Source organism: Rutilus rutilus (assembly GCF_951802725.1).
Source record: "Rutilus rutilus genome assembly, chromosome: 25".
NCBI classification, from domain to species: domain Eukaryota; kingdom Metazoa; phylum Chordata; class Actinopteri; order Cypriniformes; family Leuciscidae; genus Rutilus; species Rutilus rutilus.
The window spans coordinates 12622143-12644320 of record NC_140229.1 but is presented as its reverse complement, the minus strand read 5'-3'; the positions used below and the strand labels follow the sequence as shown (position 1 = coordinate 12644320).

The 22178-nt window shown below is 37.5% G+C and overlaps 1 protein-coding gene across 2 annotated transcripts in view; it reads left to right on the top strand.

The window, feature by feature from the left end:
- Positions 1-22178, top strand: part of dlg2 (discs, large homolog 2) — a 203592-nt gene that overhangs the window by 74002 nt on the left and 107412 nt on the right. The window contains exon 1 of one of the 2 annotated variants that reach the window (XM_084400197.1): positions 19781-19860. The exons of the other annotated variant lie outside the window; for it this stretch is intronic. Within the exon in view, the coding sequence (XP_084256323.1) occupies positions 19783-19860 (78 nt within the window). The 5' untranslated portion in view covers positions 19781-19782. Of the gene's footprint in view, positions 1-19780; positions 19861-22178 lie in introns of those variants that run through there. 2 annotated transcript variants of the gene reach the window in all.

Sequence of the window (22178 nt, the reverse complement as noted above, 5' to 3'; positions counted from 1 at the left end):
TTAGGTGAGTATATCATTTCTGCACCTCTATCATCAAATATTAGATTATTTAGAAAAAAGTTCTAAAAATCCTGTTAAATTTATGATAAATTGTGCAACTCAGCTTGGAAGTCACTGTAAAAATATGGTGACAATGTTTCAGGTATTATGGGATGGCATTCTATATGTGCTTGTATATTTTACAGTTTATAATCATATATTTCATTATGTGGTAGAATGTTAATATAACAATCTACGGTTTACCTTCAACTATAATCATATGTGATGTGTTACTTGATGTGAGTAGATTTACTTGCAAAACCATAAATTGTACAGTATAACATATATAATGTGATGTTAAACCATTAAGAATTTTTCACTCTGTATGGTAAGAGAATTTACATTTAAAGGGATACTCCACTATTTTTGGAAATAGGCTCATTTTACAACTCCCCCAGAGTTAAACAGTTGAGTTTTACCGTTTTCGAATCCATTCAGCCGATCTCCGGGTCTGGGGGTCCCACTTTTAGCATAGCTTAGCATAATGAATTGAACCGGACAAGACCATTAGCATCTCTCTCAAAAAAATGAACAAAGAGTTTCGATATTTTTCCTATTTAAAACTTGACTCTTCTGTAGTTACATCGTGTACTAAGACCGACGGAAAATGAAAAGTTGCGATTTTCTAGGCTGATATGGCTAGGAACTATACTCTCATTCCTGCGTAATAATCAAGAAACTTTGCTACCGTACCATGGGTGAAGCAGGCGTAATGATATGACGCAGCGCATGCCGCCTGATAATAGGCTACTGAGCTGGGGACTATTATCAGGTGCTGCGTCATATCATTACGCCTGCTTCACCCATGGTACTGCAGCAAAGTTTCTTGATTATTACGCAGGAATGAGAGTATAGTTCCTAGCCATATCAGCCTAGAAAATCGCAACTTTTCATTTTCCGTCGGTCTTAGTACACGATGTAACTACAGAAGAGTCAAGTTTTAAATAGGAAAAATATCGAAACTCTTTGTTAATTTTTTTTTGAGAGATGCTAATGGTCTTGTTCGGTTCAATTCATTATGCTAAGCTATGCTAAAAGTGGGACCCCCAGACCCGGAGATCGGCTGAATGGATTCGAAAACGGTAAAACTCAACTGTTTAACTCTGGGGGAGTTGTAAAATGAGCCAATTTCCAAAAAAAGTGGAGTATCCCTTTAACCAACTAATAGGTTTTTACAGTAGCATTTTTACAGTTGCATTTTTTTTCTGTAAAAATTACAGTGCCGTTTGGACAGACTCTTGGGGTTATCCGGGGCTCTCCAGCTGGCGGCTGTAACACTGGTAGTACATTGTACATTCTGGTAGAACATTCTCTTTTCTAGCTTTATTATAACTTTAATCATAGAACCTGTTGCTGACCTCAAACTTGTTTTATGGTATGTTTAACAGTTGAATTAGTAAAACATGTTAACAAAGTCCTTATTGAAAATCACTCTGCAGCCATCTTGAAAGAAAAGAATCATGTACTTGAATAAGCTGATAGGTGCTTAAATTAAAGGTGGAACTTCCTTATCTACAGTGTATTCACCGCATTGATACTTATGTTTCGTTCTCTTATAATATATCTGTATATATAATATGTATCTAACCCTTGAGAAGGTGTAGTGTTTTGTCAAAGCAAAAGTATCTTGTTGTTCCTTAGCTCTCTTTCTTTCACACAAATGCTGAGCAAGGTCATTCTTAACCAAAGCAAACATGGCGATATGAATACTAAACTGTCTCCATAATTGCAGATTAAGGAGACTGGGGATTATAAGAGAACATATCTAGGCGCCCTGATCAGTCCTCGCAGACTGTTTGAAATGCATCCTTCAAGCCAAATGCAGTTTTGAAAGTAATATGAGTTTTTTTTAATGGTGATGAAATGTCTGTTTGGGCCAAATCAATGTTGAAAAGTGAGTATTTTGAACTCGACTGTCACTATGCGACTATATTGATTTGTCTCAGTTATTGTAGCAAATCCCAGCATTGATGTTTTATAGACAGGATACATGCTATTGTGTTCTCCCATCTTAAAGTTTGTCTTCTTTTTTTAAACCCATGAATGCAGTCAGATCGTGGCAGTTGCCTGGTAACAGATGTGCCCGACTGAAATGTTTTTAATAATCAGACCCACGCTTGAGTCTGACCTTGTTATTGTGTGTGTGCGTGTGTGCGTTTGTGTGTCTGTGTGTGACCTTCACCCTGTATCTCTAATGAGTGTAAGTAGCTCTAACAGGGTTATGCTGCACTGCAAGTGCTAAATGACAGAGAGAATGTGAAGTGTGTTTTACTGACAGGTTTTCGGAGACCTTCAGGACCCGATGCACAGCACATGTTTGTGTTGTTTCTGCTCAGCTGATTATATGTCTGCCCACCGTGTCATCCTTTTTGAAATAAAAAAATAATAACTTGATAGATTCTTGCTTTTTTTCAGAGTAACGGCTACCTGTCCATATTTGTTGATCACATGCTGGGGCATACCATAATGACTTTTAGAAATGACAAAATTCGCCCAGATATTTTAAAGAGGTTTGTTTAATCCTGACCTCAGTATTCATAAAAAAAAAAGAAAAAAAGATACCTAGTCACATTTTACAATCAAGCAGTCGGTTGTTTTCACAGTGGGCTAAACGAACACTTAAACTGTGAAATGAAATCCCACTGTGACTAAGGCTACCTACTTACGGCCACCTTTCAGAAAATGATTGTTTTTTTAATCATTTAAATAATAAAATAATGTATGAATTTATGAATAGCAAATCGTTTATGAATATTCATAACCCAAACCATGCCTGTCACATTTTGTGCACTTGAGCTACTGACAGAAAGTAAACTCCCTCTGAAGAGAATTTGTCTTGGGGGAAAAAATCATAAATGTCTGAACAACAGTGTTATTTTATTATTATATGTATTTATCATCAAAATTATATAACTACACAAGCGTGATGCATTGCAGACTGACATTCCAGTTTGATTCCTTACAATTTAGTGTTAGGTACTGAACATTTTAATGATCCAAATTAAGATTATAACGGTTTTAACCAAAGCGTGTGGATGTAACTGTATTTAACACTGTAAATCAGAAATGGCAGCTGTTTTCTCCTGCTGTGTAAACGCAGGCACTTTTCAGAATTTTTTTTTTTTTTTTCATATCACATTACACTGTTCTGGTGAAAAATAAGAGGACTGTAGGTCTTCTAAGGTCCAAATCTTTTCCTGTCCTCAACCTTCTGTATTTTTCTGACTTGAGAGCTCTTATCTGCCTCATTCCCCTTCTGCTGTGCACTGCTCTGCTGTTACACTTCCTGATTTGTCAGAGTGTCTAAAGTCCCGCCCGCCTTTAATCTCCCAGAGTGCACCTGGAAACTCAAGTTTAGCTTGATCAGTGCACACCTCACAGCTTTGTTAAAGCGAGAAATGTATTGTACAATGCACTTAAAACTATTTCCCAGCCACAGTAGCTGCTTTTAACAATGAGTCATTGGTAGTTTATATAGAGCACATGAGTCTTTCCTGTGGTTCAGGTGATTGCTGGGGATGGGCTGTTGCATTGGTGATATAACTCAGTTTTAGTGCACTTTAAAGCAGCTCAGTCACTGACTGAGAGAGAGAAAGAGCACTCCTGGGTCCCTTTGAGACAGATCGTTTGTGTAAAGTACACAAACGATGGCATTGCAGCACCATGGAGAGCTCCGTGTGCATATGCATGTTGGCATCTTAAAGTGGCTTCCCAGTGCTTCCTTTCAAACCTGACAGGGCACAATAACACACTGCAATTAACACCCCAAATTACCCACCACTGGCTGGAAACCAAGAGAGAGGAGCAGTCGGAAGGAGAAGACAGCGAAAACTGGAAGGGAGGGCAATGGAGGTTGCGTTTCAGGCAGACTCCATTACACAATAAGGCCTCTAGAGAAATTGATTTGCTATTAGAGGGTAAATGCATATGGCAGGCGGTGGGAGATTTCCTGGAAGGGGCAGATTCCGAGCCCTCTTCCCGTGATCCTTTACAAAACCTTGATGGAACTGCCATCCGCAAAATTGTGTCTAATTTGATGTTGATATTTCAGCATGCACTGAATAAAAGTATACCTTCTGCTCTTCCATTTCAGATGGATCAAAGGCAATTTAAAGAGAAGCGTCTCATTTGAGGCTCTTAGCCTCACACTTTCCATCTGTTTCCTGTTAACACTTGCGGAGGGAGGCAGAATTATGTCCCTCTCACATGTTTCACGAACATTTGCCAATGCGTTAAACTCTTTGGGGCATCAATTGTACAAAATGTTTGACTTTGACCTACTTTGTCATTGACTTTTTGAAGTGCAGAGCAGGCAATGATTACTAAACATTTGGTATGACGTATCATTGCGTGAATGGTGCTGTTGTATAAAGATAGAGATCAAATTGAGATACAGATTTCTCGAGTTCAGTTTCAGTTATAATCACAATCTAATATATATATATATATATATATATATATATATATATATACACTCACCTAAAGGATTATTAGAAACACCTGTTCAATTTCTCATTAATGCAATTATCTAATCAACCAATCACATGGCAGTTGCTTCAATGCATTTAGGGGTGTGGTCCTGGTCAAGACAATCTCCTGAACTCCAAACTGAATGTCAGAATGGGAAAGAAAGGTGATTTAAGCAATTTTGAGCGTGGCATGGTTGTTGGTGCCAGACGGGCCGGTCTGAGTATTTCACAATCTGCTCAGTTACTGGGATTTTCACGCACAACCATTTCTAGGGTTTACAAAGAATGGTGTGAAAAGGGAAAAACATCCAGTATGCGGCAGTCCTGTGGGCGAAAATGCCTTGTTGATGCTAGAGGCCAGAGGAGAATGGGCCGACTGATTCAAGCTGATAGAAGAGCAACTTTGACTGAAATAACCACTCGTTACAAACGAGGTATGCAGCAAAGCATTTGTGAAGCCACAACACGCACAACCTTGAGGCGGATGGGCTACAACAGCAGAAGACCCCACCGGGTACCACTCATCTCCACTACAAATAGGAAAAAGAGGCTACAATTTGCACGATCTCACCAAAATTGGACAGTTGAAGACTGGAAAAATGTTGCCTGGTCTGATGAGTCTCGATTTCTGTTGAGACATTCAGATGGTAGAGTAAGAATTTGGCGTAAACCGAATGAGAACATGGATCCATCATGCCTTGTTACCACTGTGCAGGCTGGTGGTGGTGGTGTAATGGTGTGGGGGATGTTTTCTTGGCACACTTTAGGCCCCTTAGTGCCAATTGGGCATCGTTTAAATGCCACGGCCTACCTGAGCATTGTTTCTGACCATGTCCATCCCTTTATGACCACCATGTACCCATCCTCTGATGGCTACTTCCAGCAGGATAATGCACCATGTCACAAAGCTCGAATCATTTCAAATTGGTTTCTTGAACGTGACAATGAGTTCACTGTACTAAAATGGCCCCCACAGTCACCAGATCTCAACCCCCAATAGAGCATCTTTGGGATGTGGTGGAACGGGAGCTTCGTGCCCTGGATGTGCATCCCACAAATCTCCATCAACTGCAAGATGCTATCCTATCAATATGGGCCAACATTTCTAAAGAATGCTTTCAGCACCTTGTTGAATCAATGCCACGTAGAATTAAGGCAGTTCTGAAGGCGAAAGGGGGTCAAACACAGTATTAGTATGGTGTTCCTAATAATCCTTTAGGTGAGTGTATATATGTATATAAACTGCCATTGAAAAGTTCTGGGGCCGGTAAGATTTTTTAAATGTTTTTGAATGAAATCTCTTATGCTCACCAAGACTGCATATATTTGATCAAAAATATAGTAAAAATAGTAATAGTATGAAATATTACAATGTAAAATAACTGTTTTCTATTTTGATATTTAAAAAAAAAAATGTAATTTATGAATTTTCAGCAGCCAGTCTTCAGAAATCATATCATTTTTTATTTAGCTTTAATAATTTTTTATTTGTTTAAGCAATTTTATTTTTAAATTAAATTGATCAGTTTTAGTATTATTTCTTATTTAAATTAGTTGCCAAGGCTACATTCCTAATTTTGCATCATTTCTAATTAAACAACTTTTCTTTAGGCAACATTTCTAATTTAACTCAAGTTCTTCTAATATTTATATTTTAATTTATTTCAGCTTTATTTAAATTAACAAAAAATATTTTTTAATAATTTTAGTTATATTTTTAGTTAATAAAAATACTGTTTTGTAACTTTGTAAAGGTCTTTACTGCAAACATTTTAAAGTGTTAATTTCTTTCAAAAACTTTTGAATGGTTGTGTATATATACAGTATATATTTTTGTGTATTTTTAATATTTGAAAATATATTATTATTTTTTATGTCCACTGCTTTTTCTTCTTTGCAGTTGGCTCCTAGTGCTATACGGTCACAGTGTTAGATGCAAATTGAGAAGGTGTTATAGGCAGGACAGTAGGGGGTAAGAGGGACCTGTCAGAGTACGAGCTACAGATCACTTTGATGTAGACCTCTGTCAGAGTCTCTGCCCTTTATGTGGACCAGGAATCTGTCCAGCCCACTGTATGTTCCTCATGCATACCAACACATCTATGACTGAACATACATTGTTCATTAATGCACATATGTATTTAGGACTTAATTTTATTAGGGGATATCGTGCACCAGTACGTTATTCTTAGTAAGATCAGGAATGTGTATTGAGAAAGTAAATAGTATCTATTTGATCGTGACTTATATTTGTTTGATTATTTATAATTTCAGATGGGAATATGTCAGCTACACAGGCCATGGTTACGTTGCTATGATTCATCCTTGACATGACGTAACTCTGCATGTGGCAGCCATGTCTATAGAGTCAAGGTCATGATGTGGCTCCATAATTTAATTGGGATCAATAGGATCGTATGGCTGTGTGATCCTGACCGCCTGACTCTGCTGAGAGACAAATACTGATCTGAATGTGTGTCCTCTTACTATAAAACTGATGTGCAATACACACATTTTAATCTTATCCTTACAACCTTTCGAGTACAAACAGTCTGATCCATCTGCCAACAGCAATAACTGGGGGATTACCTAATGTTAATGCCCACTAATCTATCTATCTATCTGTCTTTCTTTCTTTCTTTCTTTCTTTCTTTCTTTCTTTCTTTCTTTCTTTCTTTCTTTCTTTCTTTCTTTCTTTCTTTCTTTCTTTCTTTCTTTCTTTCTTTCTTTCTTTCGATTCTGCTTAGTGCCTCTTTTGGTTTCATCATTTCCTCAGGGCTCTGTCATGTGAAGGCGTACAGCCACATTTTCTACTGCCATCTCAATGACTATCACCTTCAGATGAAATGTGATTGATTTCAGCATTTCGGCCATGAGTGACACATCTGAGCGAGAAATGATTTTACCTTTTCAGAAAGGGAAAAACTGTTTTCTGGATGCATGCTTTGAATCTTAATGTGTTTGTGTGTACAGTCGGATTGTGATTGTTGAGGGGTGTGATAAGTGCTTAGAATGTATTTTCAGGATGAATTATGGAATATATTGTATGTGCATCCTTGTTTCCTATTCTTAACAGAACGGCCATTTCAGCCGCCGTCCACATTCACGCTTGTTCCTGAGACAGCCCTGAACTTATTATTAAACAAGTTGTGGTCTCAAAGCCACCATCCCAATTTGACTTACTCCATAAAGCCTTGTTTAATGGACAGCGTCTGATTGAATGACCCCTCAGTCTGCTGCTTCTGATGGTCTCTGTGTTGATGATGGAGTGTAGGGTCCTCTGACTCACTAAGAGAATCAACAATGGTGTACCGCTGGTTTCTTACGCACAACCCCTCTGGGGTAGACCTATTATTTAGAGAATGCAATGCCCCTCGGCCTATTTCCTAGACATGAACGGGCAGTGCAAGGAAATATCCCTGTGTACACGGAGCTCCCTGGTGTGCAAAAATCAATAGCTGCTGCAATGCATGCAGTCTGAAAAACGCACTACTGTAGTCCATCTATTACAGATGCGCCGCAGGATAATCAAAGCCAGATCTGATAATGAAGGAGCTGTGCTAAGGCAAGCATATTTCAGCACCAGTTGAAACGAAAATGAAGTTTCCAGTGGACCATAATTTATGTATCAAACTTGTCATTTGATAAATAAGTGTGATTTGCCTAGAGCAAGATTTATATTTAATTGTACCATACAAGTTCCACTCAAAACCTTCTTATTACTATAGCTAATATTACAACAACAGAATGTATTGATTCTGTGAAACATACGTATAGAGCAAACACAATACTACCCTGGCTTCTGTTTTCAGGCCTTCCCGCTTAGCTTTTCTAATATTAAAGGGATAGTTCACCCCAAAATGAAAATTCTGTCATCATTTACTCATTTCAAGTTGTTCCAAACCTGTATAAATTTCTTTCACCAGAACAAAGAAACTTGAAACAGACAACTTGAGGTGCGTAAATGATGACAGAATCTTTATTTTTGGGTGAACTATCCCTTTAACACAGGTCCTGAAGCTCTTGCCTGATCATAACCTTGTTTTTCCAGTGATATTCATTTTCTCTTTTGTAATGTCTCTCCGCTATCTCTCTTTCTATAGTCTTTCTTTAAATCTCCCTTTTGCTCACTCTCTCTCCTCCCCCATCATGAGTGGACACGCCCCCTACTGCTGATTGGCTGCAAGTGTGTTTTGGCGCTTGGTCTGAACCACTTTCAACAGCATTTCTGAGAAATCACTTACTGCACCTTTAAGAAAGTAAAAGTTGCATGTACACTACTGTAAAGTGTAGTTATTTCTTGTGAATGTGATGCATATATACCAGAGTTCCTTAACAATATTCTCTAATCAGCTTGCGTCGGAGGAGAATCAAGAGCTCTTTACTCTGCTCAGTCCTGGAATTATGTAACAATCATAATAATATGTAGCAGTTAGAATGTGAATTGAAGATGAAGTGCAGTAGTTATGTAACAAGCACAAGGTGTACAGGTGCGTCATTAAGCAAAATAGAGCCGTTTATTGATTCAATGCAGGAGAGATTTATTGCCTCAAATTCAATTTGTTCTCAGTTGTTATTCCTGCTTAGATGCCACTGTTTATTCTTTAGCTATAGAAACCCACAGGTTGATTAGATTTAATATCTGCTATACTTTTTAGTAATCATGAGGATATGGGGTTGAATCATGCCTAGCTCTCAGCTATAAACCCGCTTGATTAATCTCCTTATTTGAGAAGAGAATTTCACAATTTCACAGCTTTACTTTGTGTAAATATTTAACTGAATTAGAATATGATGTATGAACCTGGAGCTATACATGTGGCTTTCTTCACATTCTCATGTATTCATTATCTTGAAACATGAGAAAGAAAATGTACTTGTAAAATTGTGCCCAGCACAGAATAGCCTATTTATTCCTGCTTAATAACCTGTTCTGTTGTGCACCTTATTATATCTCATTAGAGCTCTCTACTATATTTTTTTATGCATGTGGCTTTTTTTGCCACTCCTTTAATGTGTTTTGCGTCTTTAAGGCGTACTCCAATGTTTTTGTACAGCTCCATGCTGTCAAAAGAACATCAGTGAGTAACATCATGAGTCAAGGCTTCCGTAACTCTGTAGCGCCTCCACTCACCCCCACACGGGGCGAATCATAGCCCTCCTTCATTGTCGATCCCACACCACCCTCATGTTAACATTTTGACGTATTTGCTGGCTGAAAGAGCTCGCTCTGCCTGCTCAGATCTCAGTGCTCCCATTTTGATGTAGTAGAATTAACTTTTTTACCATCATAATGTACAGTTAGCCTGAAAAGGTTTGGATTCAGATTCACTATTATCATCGATAGATGATCTGATGGCTTTTATCAGTGCATCCAGGACTGTGAGCTACTCTAGGAATGGTTGAAAGAACCTCTGGGATTTCAGAGGCTATGTTCATTTACTTTTGCTGATGAGTGCATTTCTGTGAATGTGTGACGTTGTCAGCGAAGACCGTTCGGTGATGTTGAAATGGAGCTCATTTGTAGCGTGTGAAAATGCATGCTGGGGTGTGATGGGAAGCGGAAGGAAGAATAATGAAATCTCTCCTCCTGCCGTAATACTCGCACTTAGCAGATCAGTGTGAAATATGAGTGTCTTACAAGTATGAGGGCTGACCATTGATCTGTGTGTCAACTGGGTGTTAAAAATGATAGCTATTGAAAAATGTAAAGCATTCTTATTAGAACTAAGCAGTACAAAAACATTACCAAATGATGGTTAATCATTATAGACAAGTACAATTTTTAATTTATCATGACTTCATGGCTTCATCCAATGATTCAGCAGAGGTTTCATGGTTTGATTACAAACAGTATTCGGTACAACATGATAACAAGAGGGTCTCTTATGCACACCAAGGCTGCAATTATTTAAACAAAAATATTGTCACATGATCCTTCAGAATTCATTCTAATTTGCTAATTTGATGCTCAAGATTATTTTTATTATCAGTGTTGAAAACAGTTGTGCTGCTTAAAGCTACACTGTGTGATATTTTCCCCCATCTAGCGGTAAACTTGTATATGACTACCCAGTGAATATTAGTTTCTTTTCATTTCAATTCCGAGGGCGTTTTAACTCCTACGGTGGCTGTATTATTCCAAGATTAACATGGCTTCCAGTTCGACTTCGCAAAAATTGCGCCTTTAAAACTATTCATCACCTATGATCCGTCGCAGCACAGATTTATGTTACAAGGTAAACAATACTTTTCACCATTGACGCGAGGAAAAGTAACGCAAGTTATACTAGAGGTCGTTCTGGCGTTATGCACAACCATGCTATGGTTAGACAAGCAACTATAAAACTTCGAATTTACACAAATAGGCTGAATTACCTGTCGAGAAGAAAGCAGGAAACTCCGGCGTCTGTTTTAAAATCTTTGCTCCTCATGAGCTCTTTCCATCTGGGAAAAGTTACTCCAATATTGACTTTGGTCTTGCTGATTTGCCTGTCGCGTTGACGTTTTAATTCTCTCTCTCGCTTCTTTGGCGACTCTGCTACATGTCCTCGAAAATAGGAGTTATCCTCCATCTTCAGCAATCTTTCAAACCTGCCGGCAGTCGCGACTAATCTCCCCCTCGCATTCGTCACGGTGTCACTGAGTGTAAAACGTGAAAGGCGAAGCTTGAATTTCCAGGTATGTCCCTCTTTGGCGAATGTATTTTCAAGATGGAGGTGCAAATGGCTTCCGCCATTCGAGCGACTCGCTCGTATGTATTTTAAATGGCAGATTTTACGCTTACGAGAATACTTTATTAGTTGGTGGAAGTAATTACACATGAATGAGCACATATACTTTTGATAGAACAAAGTGTTTTTTGCTAAGAATCAACTTAAAAAGTTACACAGTGTAGCTTTAACGTGTTTGTGGAAACCGTTGATTCTTTGTTGAATGGAAAGTTCAAAAGAACAGCATTTATTTTAAAAAGAAATATTGTCTTTACTATCACTTTTTATCAATTTATTGCATCCTTGCTAAATAAAAGTATTAATTTCCTTTAACAATTTCCAAAAACAATTACCCCAAAATTTTGAATGGTAGAATAAGCCATTCCTAGGTGGTAAATATTAGGTAAATATTGCTAATAGCTCAGGAGATTTAATGTCCAAATAAAATCAAGACTGACCATAGTTGCTTTCATAATACCTATTTCATAATACATATTCCTGTTTTTTTTTGTGTGTGTGTGTGTGAATGTGTGGAATTAATTGGTGCTCGTTATTCCAAAGAAAAACGTTTATCTTTAAACGGGGGGGGTGGGGGGGGGGGGGGGGGGGGGTTTGTCACCTTGTTACACTTGTGGTCTTCCCGGTCAAAAATGACCGGACTACAAAAAATAGCTTATAAATCACTTGTTATGCAATATTATCACCCAATATTTGATTCAATCTTTTTGTCCACTTGTTCTCTTTCAATTAGGACTGGTTTTATATTTCTATTTGCATCTGATTAATCGTAGGCCTCATTTATTTGAGAGTAGGCATCTCATTTTTTGGGTAAAAAAAACATTATTTTTGAATAATTTTGGAAATTTTAAATAAAATCTGAAGAAAATTGGCACTGTTGATCACACTAGTCTACTTAAATTTTTCACCACGAGTTTTGTTTTGAAAAACGTTTATTTTGTACAAAATGGCACATTGTCACACTTGTGGTCTTCCAGGTCAAAAATGACCGGCCTACAAAAATTGCTTATAAATCACTTGTTATGCAATATTATCACCCAATATTGGATTCAATCTTTTTGTCCACTTGTTCTCTTTCAATTAGGACTGGTTTTATATTTCTATTTGCATCTGATTAACCCCCCCGCAATTTTTTTATTTTTTTTTTAAGATTTCAAATTACTAAGCAACCAATGAATGGAACAACACAAAATAATTATCATTTTAAAGCTTAGAATCTCAGCTTTTTAATGCATTTAATCACTTCATTTGTGATGTGTTGCAAATTCCATTTCATGTTAACTTTGGCCTTGTCCACACTAATACATTTTCTTTTGAAAATGCATATTTTTTTATTCGTTTTGGCCTTCTGTCCACATGGTTTTGTCCTGTTTTGAAAACACTTTTTCAAGTGGATAAATTTGAAAACAATATTCGAAAATGATGAAGCCTTTTCAGTCATGTGACTCATATTGTACCGATAGATATGTATGCTTATATCACTATTGTGTCAGTTATGTGCTATTCATTTTCACACTGTTGCTAAAGATATGTTACTTTGTACACTCTTCATACTGTATCTCAGTCCTGGAAAGATGACAGAAAATGTACTCGCAATTGCTGCCCTGCTGCAAAACATGAGAGCAGTTGCGTTTTAGACCAAACATATAATGGTGACTGAGTGGACGCATCAGTGAATGGTGAGATATTTTGCTAAGCAAAAATTATTCTACCAGGAGTATAGCTTGAAAACTTTGTCTGTCCTGTCCATATCATCTCAGGGAGCTTTTACTGTATGAGGTTTTACCCATGCGCTGTAAGATGAATTTAGTGTGTTCCTACCATGTGGATGAGAAACTTTTGGAAAACGCTAGTGTGGACGGATAGCATTTTGAAACGAATGTATCCGGATTAATGTAGACACAGCCTTTAATAGGGTCCTCATTTATACTTCATTAAGTATCACTGTTGTCTCATACAATCCCGTAGGAGAGTTAAAAATAGAAACAATTGAGATAATTGTTAACTTTCAGAGAGTATAGAGCTGTAGAGTGAATCTGTAAAGCAGAGCCCAAAGTATTTGGTTTGAGTTCAAATCTCTGACTTTTGATTGCAGAAACAGGATACTTAAGCATAAATCTCCATTTTGATAGACAATTGATATGTTATAGGGACCCAACATTTTTAATTCTGTCATTGTTTACTCACCCTCATATAATCCCAAACCTTACTTTTTTCGGCGAAACACACACTAAAAAATTTCTAACCTCCCCAACTCAAAATTTTCTAGTGACTGGTCACATCTAAATTTTTCATTTGGCCAAAGTGAAATTCTGTAAATTTAATTTTAGCAATTGTTGCAAATTAGTCTGTTAACATTGGCTCAATGAGAAATAATACGTTGAACCAATTAAAAAAAAAAAAAAAAAAAATTACGTTTACCAAACCATGTTATTGGCCCAATTATATATTTTAAATTGTAGTAGAATTCTTTTTTTGTTTTACCTAAACTAAAAATGTATATTGGTAAATTTATATTAGTAAAGCAACTTTACTGTATTGTTTATTCCCCGTTGCCCCAAAAGAAAATGTATTACATCATTATATATTAAACACTCAAGCCATTCTGCCTGTTTATTTAATAATATAATAGTTTATTTAATACATTTTATTAAATATACAACAGTATTGTGAAAATACCTTAAAATGGTGAATACATTGAAAGTACATTCTGCACAGTAGACCTTAAAAATCATGCATTTAAATTCAGGATTCTGATAATATATGCAAAGCTGATGAATTGCACCTTACATTAACAAAATCAAATTTGAAAAACATTAATTATCTGTAAAAACATAAACAAATAACATAATGTAAGTAACTGGGGAGTGTACTCACCCAGTGTTTAGAGAAATTTCACTTAAATTTTAGTATTTAGGTACTTTGAGTTCATGAAACTGCAGCTTAACAGTTTAAACATGAAACATCTACAAATATTTGCTAAAGTGCAAAAATGTCAAAAGCACCATCAAATGCAAGTAACTAGAGTGGGTTTACTTCAAATGTTCAGTGTAACTTCACTTCAATTGTTGTACTCTCACAAGAGGCACTTTGAGTTCATGAAACTGCATCTTAACAGTTTAAACATTAAACATCTAAAACATTTACAAATATTTGAAAGACTTCAAAAAAAGAAAAGAAAAAAAGAAAAACGGGAAGTACTTCAGGGTTACTTAACTCAGTGTTTAGAGTAATTTCATCTGAATTTTAGTATTCTCACAGGAGGTACTTAGAACTCATGATGTCCTCTTAAATGGTGAATAAATGTTGTTTGAGAGCAGATGTCTTTAAAATCACAGTTGTCACAAGAAAATGTGGCATTCTCCTTAATGCCAGTCTCTGAATGTACCCTCCACAAATGTGTTTTTAAAGCCCCAATTCTTTTAAAAATACAAACACATTCTGGGTGTAAACAGGGAAAGGAAGTTGCATTAACTGACCAATGGCAAGTTCTGTAGTGCTTGAAAAGGATGTCTTGGTGATGTGATGAAAACTTGCAGAAGCGATACTGCATGGACTTCTTATGCTGAAAACCTGCAAAATAAATAAATGACAAAGTCCCCTTGCATTAAATAGCTGACAACAAGGGACAGAACAGAATTTTTTTTTTTCAAATTTGATTAATTTATGTCTTTAAATCACATGCAGCAATATTTTTAACCTTAAAACATCTTAATGAATTTTAAATTCATGAGGATGTCTAGTGGCGGATCCTGGCAGTAACACTCTGGGCAACAAATGAATTGGAAGTCTTGCATATTCACGTAAAATAGCTTAGGCTACTTCTGCATTGATAATAAGGTGGATACATTAGTGGATTACAGCAAACCAATTTGGTCCTCATTCAATTCATTAAATTAGTCAATTAATTAATAATGTCAATGTAATATCATCAAATAATACTACGTTTTGAAGTAACATTAGCATTAACCCAAACACCACTTTTATTTTTTTATTGATATTCTTATTGGCCTGAAATAACAACATTTATTCAATAAATTAAAAATGTTTAGAAAATTTCGGTTTATAGTTCTGTATTAATAACAATAATAGTTAATTTTTTTCCTAGTTTAGAGGCTCCGTATCTAATCTTGCCTTGGGTACTAAGTAAGCCAGAACCAACTGAGGATGTCAGGTTACCTAAAATGATATCATGGCCACGTTGTGTCCTCAACAAGCTAGTAACGTTACTAGGGGTTCCCCCTAGACTGGGTAAACCCAAACTGATCTGCCGGCGATTTGATTTCGCCCTGCAGCTCAGGCTGGAAACCTGTACATTTATCTCTGCTGCTTCCTTTACAAATTTGCGGGAACCAATCACAATCTGGCTTATCCACCTGGTGCGCTATTGGCGGATTTAATCCAATCCAGTTATGGCTCTGTCCAATTCCTTTTAACCTCTCGACGATGCTCAATGGCTTCTTTTTAGCACACAAATCGCTCGAGCGGGTGTAAATACCACTAACTTTCATGTATTTATTTTTTGCATAACCTGCAAAAATCGCTCGATTCCATTGCTGCTTCTGCAAACCGCTGATCAACACATTTGGTTACACATTTCCTGCCTGGAGTTTTCGCGTCGCTCTGCAAAGTACGTCACCCGGATCGTTGGTCTGATTGGTTGAAGGACTATCCAATTGCGTAGTCTAGTGATCGACCGATATATCGGCCGGCCGATATTTGCGTTTTGTACGTGTATCGGCATCGGCCGATACACGGCTGCTGCGTTCGCCGATAGTTTTTTCCCGGCATTATTTACAGACAGGCGTCCACAGGCAGCTCTGTGTTGCTGGAGACGCTCCACTGCCCCTCCCCCACTAGCAGAGTGCTGGAATCTGCTCTTCAAGACAACGATAAGTTTTAAACTTCCAAAGCATCTTCTAACTGTTTGACTTAGCTGAAATATTGCCATACACTTTGAAAGTGGAAACAGGTAGCTCTATATGTACTAGCAACTTTAGCTAAGCAAGTTTGTGGGTCCAAATGGAAAACGCGAATGCCTCTATAAAACTGCTTGCCATTGTATTTAGGGAGCTGCAAATAGCTAAGTTGTAGGCTATTCGTATGCATAAGGTAGCTGTTACGAACACTGGTCATAGGATTAAGTAATGCCGACAACGTTCCGTGGTATTTGTGGGAGTTTTATTCAGCGACCACCTGGCAGAGGTTTGGACGCGTGTGGTGTGTGTGTCTCCAGTCAGTTTCCCACACATAGACTAATTCGTGGAAGTGCGCCACAGAATCAACACCGGCCGCCACATATTGCGTTTTTTTGCGGTCGCCAAAGCGAATTTTTATCCCGCCATAGCCTTATTTGATCACTGAGTGATGTTGATGACTGAAAACTGCGCTTGTGACAGGTCGCATGTCGCTGAAAGAACGAGCAGAGAGAGAGCGCGCGCTCCTCCTCTGGCCGCGCGCGCGCACACTCACACCGTCTTCAGACTGTCTTGCTCTCCCTCCCTCGCGCATATTAATCAAAATCAATTGAGAATTGACATGATGGTAAAAGGTCGGAAGAGCGAAGTTTCATGTGGAGGATTGGGACATTTCTTTCCTGAATTACCTGCTGGATGTGATTTGTGCTAAAAAAAAACGTTTCCTTATCTTCTCTGAAAAGCGTACGTTCCGCACATTCAGCTGACACAAACCACACTTTCAATAAACCCAAAAACCTATCCAGTGATGAAATGTTTTCTGTGTTGACACAAATCTTGTGCGATGTCCTAAACTGCCGGGATAATCACACAAACACGTACACGTCCGCTAATGAAACCTCTGATTCACGCACTAATGACTCCTTTAAACCGATTCTATTTAATGTATGGCAATACATTATAACAACTGATCTATCCAACACTGAACTCACCAGACGTCTGAATCGGTGTATAACAAATCAGTAACACTTTATAATAAAGTTCAGTTTATTAAACTCTAGTTAACTTCATTAGTTAACATTAACTATTAATAAACTGCACTTCTACAGCATTTGTTAATCTTTGATAATGTTAATTTAACCATTTATAGAAGCATAATTGAAATCAAAAGTTGTATTTGTTAACATTAGTTAGCCTAATGCACTGTGAATAACATGAACAAATGAACAGCTGAATGAACAGCTGTATTTTTATTAACTAAGATTAACAAAGATTAATAAATAATACAGTAACAAATGTACCTTTTGCTCATTTTTAATTATGCTTAAATAATTATTTTCAGTATTTTAGTAACTCTTTTTTTACTTGTTCTACCTCACCTGTTTTTACTATTTGTTAAATATATATTTTTTTAAGTTCAATAAATGATCCTCTTTTAAATTGAGACTTGCAACATTTGTTATCATCATGATCATTGTGTCATTTTTATGATGTAAATTGAGGGAGCAAAAGCAGTATCGGCTCCAAAAATCGGCTCAAGAAAATCGGCAGCCCGTATCGGTCATCGGCTAAGGCTGATGAAAAAAAATCGGTATCGGCATCGGCACTAAAAAATCCATATCGGTCGATCCCTAGCGTAGTCATTTGAGCAATAGAAAATACATATCAGACTCCCCAGACCACGTTCAATCTTAAAGATTGAGCTTGGTCTGGTGATAGCCAGACTAAGTTCCCCCCAGACTAACACAAAATGACAGACTTCAACTTCGTAACTTATGCAGCCTAAATTACACTGTCACATTTTAGCGCGCTCATGGCGGCTCTCAGTAAAGCAACTTAACACAAATTACACATCATAAGAGCTAACAGTATTTGACACAAATATGGAATGAACAAATGTGCAATAACAACTCTTGTTAAATACTCACTTCTGTTTTCCGATTCCGTTTTCTTCACTAAATTATACCTGGTGAGTCAGACCTAACGATGCTGGGTTACATTGAGAAAAAAAAAAAGTTATAACAGAAAGGTATACCTAGTGTTCATTTTATATAATCATAATAAAGTTGAGATTAGTATGGGAGATTAGTATGCCCATACTGAGAGATTAGTATGGGCTAAATTAGGTTATAAAATGCTATCATGAAACCAGCAATGGCGTGAATTCACTGTTATTCTGCAAAATACAATGTTATGTATGTAAAATATACTGTGTCCTAAAGTAAAACATTCGGAGAATCTTTCTAATTCGTTTAGCGAATGCTTATCAGGCGCGGTAATGTAATAACCTTGTTTTTCGGTTTTATGTTGAAATTGAGACCTGCACTCAAATTAACGTACACAAGACTTAAGAAATAAAGAGTTCAGTACTCACCACAACTTAAATGATGGAAAATCTGTCTGGAAATGATGTTCTGTCGTCGTTCTCACCATCGACTTCTCACTCTCCCGCGCATATACATTTGAATCCACAATGGTTTCTCTCAGGTGCACGTTTTTATTTTTTTTTATTTATTTTTTTAGGCTTGTTCGGCAAACAGATTTTTCACTTCTACTTGAGGGATTGGCTGAACACAATATTTTGAATGTATTTTTTATTTTATTTTACCAGACTTTAAGCGAAAAATACCACAATGCATCTTTTTGTTTGGGGATAATTAGTTGAAAGCAATTTGTTGAGTCAATATTTAATTGTCAGTTTCCAAATTTTTTCAAAGAATATCAGGAACCAAACAACATTGGAGCCCATTGACTCATTGTATTTAAAAAAACACTTTTCATCATTCCACAGAAGAAAGGGGTGAGTAAATGATGAAAGAGTTTCCATTTTTGGGTGAACTTTACCTTTAATTAGATCTTGTTTGTGTTTTTTGTTCTTTCCAACACAATTTAAGTTGCTGCTTGTGGAATTACAGTACATGATACAATTATAGGCAGATTCCTGCATTATGTTCAGTGACAGTAGCGGTCTCACGAAGATGTGAATTTGAGCAAAGCATTTCAGAAGTGTGAGGGATACAGCTCATGTTTATCCTAACCGATGGCATGGACAGATTGTGTTTTTAGTCCCAGAGGAACCTCAGGAGTGTTAGATGATTTAGCCCAGTAGCTTAGGGAACCACATTCATCTCTCACACAGCCAGAAGAGCCCCTGAACCGAGCCCAGGCAGACTCATGTACTACTCCTCAGTGACAAGGGGGCTGTAGTGGCCCAGGGTCGCCCATTCTGTTAGCACAGATTCAGATCCTGCACACGATACCGTCAAGGAGAAAACCTACTGCTCGGACCTCCAACTGACAATATGTAAATAAACCTGCAGACAAGAGAATGAAATCAGTGAGATGTTAATGAGAAAGAGAGTGCATGTAAGATTTGCGACTTCTTTGAGCAGTCTGTGTCTCTTTTTGCCCTCCCTCCTTCTCTCTCACCTGCTCTAGGCTGAGTGTGTGTGTGTGTAGATTATTACTGAGGGGGGAGGAGTGTGAAGAGCATCTCTCTCTCCTTCTCTCTCTCTCTCTCTCTCTCTCTCTCTCTCTCTCTCTCTCTCTCTCTCTGACGCTGTGGCTGGTGACTCTTCCACAGTGTTTACTCATAATTCATACGGAGAGATTCCGCTCAGCCACACTATGTTTGCCTCCATTTGGTACGCCAAGAAGCTGGGACGCAGGCTGCTTCAGAATGCTAGGAAGGCTAAAATGCAGAAGGTAGGTGTGGGAGATTTTCATTTACTCCTCGTAGAGTTCACTCTGAAGAATATTACCTTGTTTGAAGTACTTCTTAATCCAAATTGTTTAACAAAAGGTGGATTTGTGGTTGAAGTATCATTAGTGTGAATATTGTTGTCAGGTTTGTCGTTTATATTCATTAAAGTTTGTTAATGCTAAAAAGCGGTTGAGATTGAGTACCCCCACCCCGCCAGATCTAATTTTCAGCGTCTTATAGTGGAAGTAATATAACAACGTTGTATCCCATTATCTTAACTCCAGCTTGCTTTACAAAGCATTAATAATGATCTGTATCATTCTCATTAAACTGCAGAAAATCCTCTTAACCTGCTGTCTTCCTGTTAACGTCGTGTTTACCACGCTGTACCATCTGGGAAGTTGACCAGTGTGTCTCCCTTTCTCTTTCTCACTCTTTCTCTCCCTCTGCCGACTCTCGCAGTCTTGAGATGTTCAGCACCATATCCGAGTTGTTCTAACCTAGTCTGTCTGCTTTTCATTTTATACTAGTCCTGTTTCTGACAGGCTCACTTCAATTCTCATTTTTCTCTTTCTCTCAGTTATCAGTTACTAAAGGTGTGGGATTTGAATGCGACAGGTTTTACCTGCATGCTTGGTGTGCAAATGTTCTGGGTTGGAATTTTTTATGGGGGGAATCTCCCAATGTATCTCCAGAATGTATGTCTGTTGTGAGATATTATTACTATTTAAATAACTTTTTGTCCAATTTAAAACATTTTAAAATGTAATATATTCCTGTGATTGCAGAGGTGAATTTTTAGCTGCCATTACTCCAGTCTTCAGTGTTACATTTTCATTCAAAAATCGTTCTAATTCGCTGAATTGCTGCTCAAGAAACATTTATTATTATTATCAATAGCCACTTTTCCACCATTGGGCCGAACAATGGTAAGAAACGGTTTCAGTTATTATTAGTGATGCACCGGTCATGATTTTTCATGGCCGATACCGATTTCCGGTTTTATTTTCTTTAAGCAACAAACAAGAATGAATGGAAGATAAACAATAAACAAGATGTTTATTTGGTATTTAACAGGCCAAATTGGCTTCTGGCTATTAAAAACAATAACTGTAACCATCTGGAATTAACAGCAGTAACTGCGCATTAAGCACATTCATTATAGATACTGACATTTAGCATCAGCATTTAGCTTTTGTTTTTAATTTGGGTTAAACTTGAAAGTACATAAAACTAGCCTTAAATTCAAACATTAACTGTAACCATGTGAAATGCAGCAACTGCATAGTTCTGCAACCCTAACAACACAATCAACACACATTCAACAATCCAAACAAAGATGTTAGGCTACTTAATCAGCATTCATTCAGCATTTGTTTTTGTTTTTAAATTCGCTGTAAAGAAAAAACGTCTTTACCAGTGAAACTAAATAAAACCAAAATAAATAAATTATTCCAAAATGTTAAATCAAATAATGTGTAGTGCAACGAGTAAAACAAAGATGCTACAGCAGGTGCTTTTTAAATCAAATTAACTCAATGTAATTTTAAGGTAAAATAAAAATGTTCATCTTATACAGAACTGAGGTTTAGCCTACTTCTAGCTTTTCAAAACTGCATCCAAGTTTTTCTTTACAAAAATAAGTATTTCAGCTTTAATTGTCACAAGTTAGTCTGTTTCGTTTCTCATCCAACACATGAGAAGCTGAGGCGAACAAACGTTCACTGTCTACGCTAGTGCAGGGCACGGACAAATACGCTTGCGCAACTTCAGCGAGTGCAGGAAAGCGGCTCTTATTTGTGCGCCAGTTCACTAACGGCTGTTCGCTTCTTGGTATCTGTGCCTCAGACTGGTAGCTCTGCAAGACATGTTTGTGAATGATAATGTAGTCTGTGCACGCAGGCGCACTTCCGAAAAAATTGGCAAAAAAAAAGAAAAGAAACGGTTCCGATTTATGATCGGTCACCCGGTGCATCCCTATCAGTTTTATTTCCACTTGAGCTTGGTACGGCATGGCACGATTAATAACCGTTCAAGGCCCGGAATTGTCTGTTCGTAAAGACCCGCCCCCTTTAGTTTCTCTTGTCTGACAAGCCATGCCTCTCTCACCCCACACATCATGTTCTCACACAGTGAAAAATACATCGCGGTGCAAAGAAGACACTGACAACAGTCAGGACAGACAGGACTTTTGAGTCTCAACTTTCAAATTTGGTAATTTTGTAAAGAAATTTTAAGTTTTGTGGCTCTTTAATGTGTCGTGACAGACCGCTGTAGCACCTCAGTTAGAGCTGCTTGTGAACCGATCATCTCTTCCTTC